The sequence below is a fragment of the Aquarana catesbeiana genome, linkage group LG12, assembly GCF_042186555.1.
Source record: "Aquarana catesbeiana isolate 2022-GZ linkage group LG12, ASM4218655v1, whole genome shotgun sequence".
Classification (NCBI taxonomy): Eukaryota; Metazoa; Chordata; class Amphibia; order Anura; family Ranidae; genus Aquarana; species Aquarana catesbeiana.
In genome coordinates, this window is record NC_133335.1 from 10,293,355 (window position 1) to 10,304,627 (window position 11,273).

The window sequence follows — 11,273 nt, forward strand, 5'->3', positions numbered from 1 at the left end:
TGGCCCACTTAAAACAAGTCTTTCCTTTTAGTTGCCAGGCACGAAAGATGAAATATATAGGTATTTATCCTACTCCAAACCTGGCCGCCTTATTTCGTACAAACTTTATGCCCCTTCTGAACACAATTAGGTCTGACCTGCAGAAATGGTCTCAGTTTGCTCATTCCTGGTTAGGAGAATTGGAGTTGTGAGATAAATGTACTGCCCAGGTTGCTGTTTATGTTCCAAATGATACCGTATGGAATACCGGTGGGCTTTTTTTACAATATTGAGCTCACTACTGGTAAATATGTCTGGAACAGAAGACGACCTAGGCTTCTAGGCCCCTTCTCATTAGACCCAAGAGAGAAGGAGGTCTAGCTCCACCAGACTTTAAGAAATACTTCTTGCAATTGTGTAAACAGAATATATGATTGGAAGTATCACAAAGACTCTAAGCTTGGGTGACCCTGGAAACGGAGCTCGGTGGTGCAGATCTTTTCACACAAATATGGATACCTAGGAACAGAACTTTGTCTTCTAACACGTCACCGCTTACACACATGGGACCCACTGTGCAAGGTGAATAAATGGCCATATAACTCCCCTCTCTTACCACTCACTGGCCATAACTGCGTTCCTCCAGGGAACATTGACCCCGGGATTCACACTTGGAATCTTGGGGCTACGACCCAACTACATCAAGTTACTACCCCATCGGGTATTGTGCCTCTGTCTACCTTATACACAGCTCCACGATTACACCCATGGATCATTGGAGATACCGACAACTAGCAGCTTTTGTGCACTCTCTCCCGAAACCTCTACGGTCCTTATCGGATCTGACTCCTATGGAAGCCGCTTTCTCTGAAGACCAGCCAGTGGAGAAGCCTATCTCCCACTTCTACCAGTCCCTACTTCGTACACAACTGGGAACAAGATTTTCAAAAAGAGTTGTGAGCAGCCCAAAGATCCACCATCCTCATAATGGCTCATACCTCCTCTAGGGCTTCCAGAATGGCGGAGGTAAATTATAAATTGTTGACGAGATGGCACTATACCCTGTGGTGCTGGACAAGACCTTTCCACAAGCATCACATTTGTGATGGAGGGGTTGTGATGAAAGAGCAACACATGCTCACATCTGGTGGTTTTGTCCACTTATACGCCCATATTGGTTGGCTATCTACACTGGGCCAAGGAGATCCAGGGATGGGAGATCCCAATGACCTGTGGTTGGTTTTACTACACGTACAGGTAAACCAGTGGGACCCTATAAGAAATCTATAACATCCACACCTCCTTAATGCTGCGAAGGCACTCATCCCCCAATATTGGAAAAAAAAATGACCATACCGACGCTACGCCAATGGCTAGTGAAAGTAGACAATATCTACTACATGGAAGATATGACTCTTCCCTTACAAATAAATCTGACCTAGCAAAGAAAATGTGGTCCTGCATGTTTGCCTTTAACACACTGCCGCATATGCAGAAATGATGTCTCAACCTGGGTAACGCGATGTTAGATAAGGGTATATGTGGGATTGGACCGAGGCGGATACACTCCCCCCCCCCCCCCCACCTTCCCCATCTTTGTCCTTATTCTTTATTCTCCATCTTTTCTTTTCTTTTACTACATTCTATCTTTTCAAGGATGTATGCCTCATTAAAGGGCTTTTACAGAGAAGATAATGGCGCTTGCACTTTATGTGTGATGAGTTTTGTCGTCAATTTTGACAAGCCGTTCCAAGCTGAGCACACTGAACCTTAATACATGTACAGATGGCAATTGGAATATGTTTATACAGAATGTTCTGTTATTTCTCTCGTCACCCTGTTCTAATCTACTCTGTAATGTATATTGTATATTACATCATACATTATACACATTTTTCCTCAATAAACACAAATTAAACAATGTTAAGTCAGTAACTTTGCCTAAGATGACTTGCACCCCCCATCCATCTCTTCTAAATAATTTTTACTAATAATAATAAACTTTTTTCTCTTACTCCTCCTTCTTGACATGTCACGAAATACAATGATAGTATCAGTTTTATAGAAAATTCCACCTTTTATCATTAAGAAAAAAAAAAAAAAAAAAAAAAAAATATAATATATATATATATATATATATAATTATATATATATATATTTTGTCAGTAACTTTGCCTAAGATGACTTGCACCCCCATCCATCTCTTTGAAATTATTATAAAAATGATTATATTATTTCATTAATTAATGTATTATGTTATTAAAATTATTATATAAATTATTATATGTTTTTATTAATTATTTTTAATTTGCTAGCGATTATTTACGAATTATTTTTTTATCAATAATAATAAACTTTCTTCTCTTACTCCTCCTTAAGGTGAACCCATCAGTAACTTTACAATTCTGCATGGATACATTCCCTGTCATGTCACAGAATACATCGATAGAATTGTACCTTTTATCATTAAAAAAAAAACACAAAACAAAAACAAAAACAAAAAACAAAAAAAACATGTCGAGTCAGTAACTTTGACTTAAATTAGATGATGGCATTTATTTGCCCAAGGATACATTTCTTCAGTCTCCTATCCCCCCAGTGATCACTCAGACTGTACATTATAGCTCTGTAGTAATTTTTGTTGTTCTCTTGGTCAACATTTATTGTCTAAGGAGATAGAATAAAAAATAAAAATGTCTTTGAATTATTTTTTTTAAATTTTTTTTATTTTTGTTGTTGTATTTTAATGTTTTGCTATTGGGTACCTTTAGTCTGACTGTCTGTTTTAAATTTTGTTAAAAATATACATTGTGATAACAATCCAGCTGTTGTTTAGCGTAACTCAGGAGCAAATCACAAGCTAGGAGGCTGCAGCAGGGGCTAATCTGTGTCACACATTTGTGAACACAGCCAAGAACCAGAATCTAAGTGGTTGCATCATCTCTAAATCAATTTAAATGAGCGAAGGGTCTCACTGCTTTAGTAAAACGTGAAAAAAAAAAAAAATACAAGATGTTAGGTCAAATTTAATAATAATAATAATAATAATAATAAAGGTGTAATTTTTTTTTAAATACAAGTAGATAGGAAAGATGGGAAATAAAGCTACATGCAGCAAAATGATTACATTGTCTCCCTATGAAGACAGTTTTGTATGCAATGGGAATATTTTACTAAAAGAGCAGCGACTGTTCGCTTAGCAAAGTAAATGTTCACTTAGTAAATAAAGTGAAGTCATGTTGACTTACCTACATAAGAAATAAAAAGAAATACAAAAAAAAAATAAATAAAACAGGTTGTCGCCTGCACCCGCTTGTATAGCAGAAGCGAATACAGCTTCACCCTATTTACTAAATGACCAATAACTTTGCTAAATGAGCACTAGCCTGTGACTTGGAAGATTGTTACGGGGTTCAAAGAGGTGACTTAACAAACAAGAGTGCGAAGCTGGGGTACTGATACTGGCAAGCATGTCATTAAATGTGAAACAGACTTTGTGACATGAGTGGAATGATCTAGATCAGTGTTTCTCAACTCCAGTCCTCAAGGCGCCCCAACAGGTCATGTTTTCAGGATTTCCTTCAGATGAAATGGCTGTTGTAATTACTAAGCAGTGAAACTGATCAATCACCTGTGCAAAATAATGAAAGCCTGAAAACATGACCTGTTGGGGCGCCTTGAGGACTGGAGTTGAGAAACACTGATCTAGATTGTCGACAGACACAAATGTTTTGGTGAATTCTTCATGTTATGCACCAAACTGACAACCTGGCGTTGGCCTTCTCGAAGTGAGCAATAGTCCATCATTCGGGAAAATCCATGTTGGACAATCAGTTGGTTGGCCTTCTCTCGAATGAGCAGTAGTCATCTTCTTGGAAAATTCATGTTGGACCATCAGTTGGTTGGCCTTCTCTCGGGTGAGCAACAGCCATCATACTGGAAAATCCACGTTGGAAAACCAGTTGGTTGGCCTTTTTTGGGTGAGCAACTGCCATCATACTGGAAAATTCATGTTGGACAATCAGTAGATTTTCCTTCCTTGGGTGTGCAATAGCCATCATCTGGGAAGGTTCATGTTGGACAAACAATTGGTTGGCCTTCTCTCGGATGAGCAACAGCCATCACCCAGGTTAATCCATATTGAACAAGCAATTGGTTGGCCTTCTCGTAAGTGAGCAATAGTCATCATTCTGGGAAATCTATGTTGGACAATCAGTTGATTGCCTTATCTTGGTTGAGCAATAGATATCATCTTGAAAAATTAATCTTGGAAAACCAGTTGGTTGGCCTTCTCTTGGGTGAGCAATAGCCATCATCTGGGAAAGTTCATGTTGGACAATAAGTTGGTTGGCCTTCTCTCAGATGAGACACAGCCATCACCCAGGATAATCATATCGAACAATCAATTGGTTGGCCTTCTCTCGGATGAGCAATAGTCATCTTCTTGGAAAATTCATGTTGAACAATCAGTTGGTTGGCCTTCTCTCGGGTGATCAACAGCTATCATACTGGAAAATCCATATTGGACAATCAGTAGATTGGCCTTCTCTTGGGTGAGCAATAGCCATCATCTGGGAAGGTTCATGTTGGACAATCAATTGGTTGGCCTTCTCTCGGATGAGCAACAGCCATCACCCAGGATAATCCATATTGAACAAGCAAATGGTTGGCCTTCTCTTGGATGAGCAACAGCCATCACCCAGGATAATCCATATTGAACAAGCAATTGGTTGGCCTTCTCTTAAGTGAGCAATAGTCATCATTCTGGGAAAATCTATGTTGGACAATCAGTTCATTGGCCTTATCTTGGTTGAGCAATAGTTATCAACTTGGAAAATTAATGTTGGAAAACCAGCTGGTTGGCCTTCTCTTGGGTGGGCAATAGCCATCATCTGGGAAAGTTCATGTTGGACAATAAGTTGGTTGGCCTTCTCTCAGATGAGACACAGCCATCATCCAGGATAATCCATAATAAACAATCAGTTGGTTGGCCTTCTCTTAAGTGAGCAATAGTCATCATTCTGGGAAAATCTATGTTGGACAATCAGTTGATTGGCCTTATCTTGGTTGAGCAATAGCTATCATCTTGGAAAATTCATGTTGGAAAACCAGCTGGTTGGCTTTTTCTTGGTTAAGCAATACATATATACATAGGGTTCTCTTGGGTAAGCAACAGCCATCACCCAGGATAATCCATATTTGACAAACAATTGGTTGGCCTTCTCTTAAAGTGATCGTAAAGTCTCGCTTTTTTTAGTTAAAAATAACAAACATTTCATACTCACCTGCTCTGTGCAGTGGTTTTTCACAGAGCAGCCTGGATCCTCCTCTTCTCGGGTCCCTCTTCAGTTCTCCTGGCCCCTCCCTCCTGTTGAGTGCCCCCACAGTAAACTGCTTGCTATGGGGGCATCCGAGCTGAGTCACAGCTCCCTGTGTCCATTCAGACATGGAGGCGCGGCCTGGCCCCACTCCCTTTCAATCCTCTTTGTCTGACTGATTTTGATTGACAGCAACTGGAGCCAATGGCACCATGCTGCTGTCTTAGCCCATGAGGAGGGGAGTCCTGGGCAGCTGAGACATTCCAGCAACATCGCTGGATCTAGGGGGACTTCAGGTAAGTATTAGGAGGGCTGTTGCACACAGAAGGCTTTTTATCTTGATACATAGAATGCATTAAGATAAAAAGGTTGGTTGCCTTCTCTTGGCTGAGCAACAGCCATCAAACTGGAAAATCCATGTTGGAAAACCAGGTGGTGGGCCTTCTCTTGGGTGAGCAACAGCCACCACCCAGGATAATCCATATTGGACGATCAATTGGTTGGCCTTCTCGTAAGTGAGCAATAGTCATCATTCGGGAAAATCCATGTTGGGCAATCAGTTCATTGGCTTTATCTTGGGTGAGCAATAGCCATCATCTGGGACAATTCATGTTGGACAATCAGTTGATTGGCCTTCGCTTAGGTGAGCAACAGCCATCAAACTGGAAAATCCATGTTGGAAAACCAGTTGGGTGGCTTTCTCTTGGCTGAGCAATAGCCATCATCCAGGAAAGCTTATAATGGACAATGGGTTGTTCTTTTGAAGGGGTGCTTGCAGAGGTTATCACTATAGTCTAATGTTATAGGATTATATCCTGATCTAAGTGTCAAAAGTTGTCCTCTATGCTCCAGTGCAAGGGTAGGCAACCTCGGCCCTTCAGCTGTTTTGAAACTACAAGTCCCATGAGACATTGCAAGACCCTGACAATCACAGGTGTGACTCCTAGAGGCAGAAGCATGATGGGATTTGTAGTTTCACCACAGCTGGAGTGCCGAGGTTGCCTACCGCTGCACCAGTGCATTCACATTTTTTTTGAGGGGTTGGAAACTGTTGATAAATATTGCATGCAATGTACAAGTCTCTACACCAGTCCATAAACAAGCAATGGCTGTCACCAGATTTGGTCAGCAGCAGGCATCGCCCTGGCCAACAGATCTCAGATGGAAAAGATGGGCGGGCTAAGACTTCCACTATGAATAAGCCTCCACATTCCTTTCTCTTCCTTACTCTGTAATCATAAATATGAACGCTTAGGCAACCTAAGCCTGGATATTTACACCTGTAACTAGCCCTCCTTTGTCAAGAGTTGCATCTTTATCACTTGTCTGGCCACCTTCTAATGTCTATGGGCAGGATTGTTTGAATCGTACACAGTCAGAGATTACATAAAGGTTTCTAGTCATCCCAACCATGGAATATCTAGTAGTGGCAAATCAAAGCCAACCGGGTTTTCTAAGACCTCAGCAAGGTGATTTTGACTAGCCAGTATCGTAGAAGAATTATTGCATGCATAGTTCACTTTTATGACCCTTTATGGCTTTTACGCCTTTCAACCAGTTTCAGAAGACACCTTTCTGGTAAAGCACTTTAACGGATGATAAAGAGGGATCTTTGTCAAGTCATTAATAGCTGTTGGTTTTTCTCAAAGTTGTTTCATTAGCATTTTGTACAATGTGTGAATGTCCTCGAGTAGTAGGCTAAAATAAACTTGATCCTCATTAGCCCCTAGAGGCCTTCAATTGCAAATGTTGAGTAAGTAGAAGCTACTGTGCTGGGCCCCCCTGGGGAGGACTCAAAGATGGACTGCCTTTTCAGCAGCTCATAATGAGCCCATGTCCGGGGTGTTAATCTCATTTAACCCCTGCCATTCCCAGCATCATCGGGGACGGTGTAATAGCCCTCGGGGACGTTCTCTGTCATTGGCCCCTTTATGTCCTGCTGAGTTTAAAGTGTAGGCCTCACACAGCCCATTGTGACATCCGTCTTCCGGTAAAAAGGTATGGGGGGGGATCTCCAGTAGAGCAGTTAGGCCTGTCTGATGTGGTGATGGTTGCACTGTCCTGTTAGTTATGGTAGGATCAGTCCACCAAAGTTATACCTAATGGTCAGGTATTATTTTTTAAGGCTGTATGCTGCTTGCATCACTTATGTTCTGTGGAATGATAGTGTTCAGGGTAGATTTTTTTTTTTTTTTTTTTTTAGCCCATCCAGTTTGGTAATTCCACCAGACGATGGCTAGCACCCATAGACATGAAGATCATAAGCAAAACCAGCAAAACATTTGGTCACAGCCAATTCATGTCTGTGAATGCCACATGAGTCGGGGTGTCTGCTTAGTGTATAGACATGCATGCTCAGTCTAAACCTTACACATATATGTCCTGATTGTATAGACCAGGGGTCTCCAAACTCCGGCCGGTTGACTGTCCTTCAAACTTTAGGGGGGCCGGAGTGGGCAGTGGGAATAGAAAATGCCCCAGCATCAGCGGGAGTAAAAAAAAATTACATAGTGCCCGTAGTCAGTAGAAGGATGGAATAGTGACTCATCATTGGTATTAATTGGAGGAATAGCGACTAATTGTTTATATCAGTGTGAGGAATTATGCCCCATTGCTGGCGTCAGTGGGAGGGAATAGTGCCCTATCATTGGGTCAGTGGGAGGGATAGTGCCCCATCATTGGTGTCAGTAGGAAGAATAGTGCCCTATATTTGGTGTCAGGGAGAGGAATGGTTCACCACTGTTGGTGTCAGTGGTAGGAATGGTGCCTCCTTGTTGGTGTCAGTGAGAGGAATAGTGCCCCATCATTGGTGTCAGTGGGAGGAATAGTGTCCCATCATTGGTGTCAGTGGGAGGAATAGTGCCCCATCATTGGGTGAGTGGGAGGGATAGTGCCCCATCATTGGGTCAGTGGGAGGGATAGCGCCCCATCATTTGTGTCAGTGGGAGAGATAGTGCCCCAACATTGGTGTCAGTAAGAGGAACAGTGCCCCATAATTGGTGTCAGTGAGAGGAATGGTTCACCACTGTTGGTGTCAGTGGTAGGAATGGTGCCGCCTTGTTGGTGTCAGTGGGAGGAATAGTGCCCCAAGGGCCATACTAAGACAAGCAAAGGGTCACAAATGGCCCATAGGCCACAGTTTGAAGACCACTGGTATAGACAAAAGGTTCATGTCTAGGCTAGCCTTACCTGTCTGTCTCTAGGTGTTCATGCACACAATAATTATTAAAAATGGCTATTTTTGGACCACCTCTATAGTGCCTTCTGAACACTGCTTACTAAGACTGCTTATTCAACATAAGTTTTTACTAACCGCTACCTGACAGGAAGTCCGGTTAGCAGGTATTGTTACTGAATACTGAGCCACATAAGGTATGACCCGTGTACGTTTGCATACTGATAGGTAAAATCTTAGCATTACCAATGGTTAAAGCTCAGTCCACCTAGAACTGATCTTTCACTGTTTGGTAGATGCTGGAGAGTTAACCCACCCCCACCCCAATAGTCTCTTCTGTTTCTCAGGGATTCTATTAGTGAGTTCCCAGGTCTATAACCTGCTGTGCCCATTATGAGGGCCTTCCACCATCCCGGCACTGAATTCCAAAGTCTGCACACCTGCTGTGCCCATTAGGAGGGGTTCCCACCCTCCCAGTGCTGAGTTCAAAGGTCTGTACACCTGCTGTGCCCATTAGGAAGGGTTCCCACCATCCCTGTGCTGAGTTCTTGCGTCTGTACATAAGCTGTGTCCATTATGAGGGTTTGCCACCATCCCTGTGCTGAGTTTCTGTGTCTGTACAACTGCTGAGCCCATTATGAGGGGTTCCCACTAACCCTGTGCTAATTTTCCAGGTCTGCATACCTGCTGTGCCCATTATGAGGGGTTCCCACCATCCCTGTGCTGAGTTCCTGGGTCTGTACACCTGCTGTGCCCATTATGAGGGGTTCCACCATCCCTGTGCTGAGTTCCCGGGTCTGTACACCTGCTGTGCCCATTATGAGGAGTTTCCACATCCCTGTGCTGAGTTCCTGGGTCTGTACACCTGTGGTCCCCATTATGAGGGGTTCCACCATCCCTGTGCTGAGTTCCCGGGTCTGTACATCTGCTGTGCCCATTATGAGGGGTTCCCACCATCCCTGTGCTGAGTTCCCGGGTCTGTAGACCTGCTGTGCCCATTATGAGGGGTTCCCACCATCCCTGTGCTGAGTTCTCGGGTCTGTAGACCTGCTGTGCCCATTATGAGGGGTTCCCACATCCCTGTGCTGAGTTCCCGGCTCTGTACACCTACTGTGCCCATTATGAGGGGTTCCCACCATTCCTGTGCTGAGTTCCCAGGTCTGTACACCCGCCGTGCCCATTATAAGCAGCTCCCACCACCCCTGATGACTTTTTCATCTATTTTTTTTATTATGAGGAAGTAACAGGAGGAGCTGGGACACACAAAGGTGGGTGAAAACCCGCCAAACTTCCAGGTGGCCTTTAAAAGAGTCTGGAATTATGGCAGAGAGATCTCGCTGTTCCGTCTCCCAGACACCAAAGCAAGGTGCTGGCCCAGCCTGCTAGGGCCCACCTATGATAAAAGGCCAGTTTTTTGGGTGGACTGATCGGTTGGATATGAGAATTTGCTGGGACCAGTGGAATGGTGGTCAGGAGGGTCTCACTAATGTGGATTTATCCATTTAGCCTGGTTTAACATTACACTTTTTTTTTTTTAATCTTATATAAAAAAAAAAGAACTTTGTCCTTTTTATACTGTTTTTTTCTTTTTTTCCACATCTTTAGTCAATAAAGAGTATCCCGTAAATGCCAAACCTTCCATAGGGATCAGTAGCTGATACTCTGCTACTGTTGACAGCCTTTGAAAGAAAACTTTAAGAGCGGAGCTGTGTGGAGAAGTATAAAAAGCCCCAGGCCCTGGTTCTACGTTGGGGAGCATCACACAGATGGTGCTAATACGATGGCCCCTATGTTTAAAATAATGCAACAGCCCGCCACCTTTTATCACAATAACCTTATACATTTTTAATGAAGTCTCCACCTGTCAACACATTGTAAAAATAAAACCTCACGGAGCGTGGAGTTATAAAGGAACTCTCGCTGCCTAAGAGACGGACGTGCTCCACTCCTTTCATGTCCTACAAAACATTTCTGGCCCTACTTAATGGGATCGCTACATTTTACGTAACAAAAAGAAACATCACAACTTCACGTAGCAACCTTAGAAAATGTATTACAAAATATTTCTGAAATGTTGCACATTGTAACATATCCATTAAATTCTGCATCTTAAGGCACTGAGTATATAACACCAAATCGTAACAAAAATAATAATAATATTAATAAAAAATAACAAAAATGAAAAAAGCTTCCGACACCAGTGGCGGAACTACCAGGGTCACAAAAGGTCGCACTTGCCACCAGGCCCTGGCGTTCTGCCACCGTGGGGGGGACTTCAAGACAGCAGGAAGGGGGCCCACTGGGAGACTCGAATTAAGGGTCCCATGATGGGAGTAAAGGGCCCCCGGGATCAGTGAGACGGGCACCGGCTGGGGGTATGGTTTCTTGCACCGGGGGGCCCTGAAGGTTCTAGTTACGCCTCTGGCTCACTTCCAGACCGCCCACTGTATATACTGTATATACATCATTACTTTGACCGTTATATACAGTGGTTATGGCAGCAGCTACCTGCCATAACCCTGGTATTTTTTTTATACAGTGGGCGATTTGGTGTCCGATAAAAGTGGTCCCGGCGGCAGAAGTGGTCCAGGCTGCATTTGATGGGCCCTGGTGAGGCTGTATTTGATGGGCGCTGGTGAGGCTGCATTTGATGGGCCCTGGTGAGGCTGCATTTGATGGGCCCTGGTGAGGCTGCATTTGATGGGCCCTGGTGAGACTGCATTTGATGGGCCCTGGTGAGGCTGCATTTGATGGGCGCTGGTGGGCTGCATTTGATGGGCCCTGGTGAGGCTGCATTGATG

General features: G+C 43.5%; 1 protein-coding gene across 1 annotated transcript in view; it reads right to left on the minus strand.

Annotated features, from left to right (window-relative positions):
• TFAP2C (transcription factor AP-2 gamma) overlaps nucleotides 1-164 on the minus strand; it is a 21,286-nt gene extending 21,122 nt beyond the window's left edge. The window contains 1 exon segment of the mRNA XM_073607869.1: nucleotides 138-164. Within this exon segment, the coding sequence (XP_073463970.1) occupies nucleotides 138-164 (27 nt within the window).
• Nucleotides 165-11,273: the final 11,109 nt, after the last annotated feature.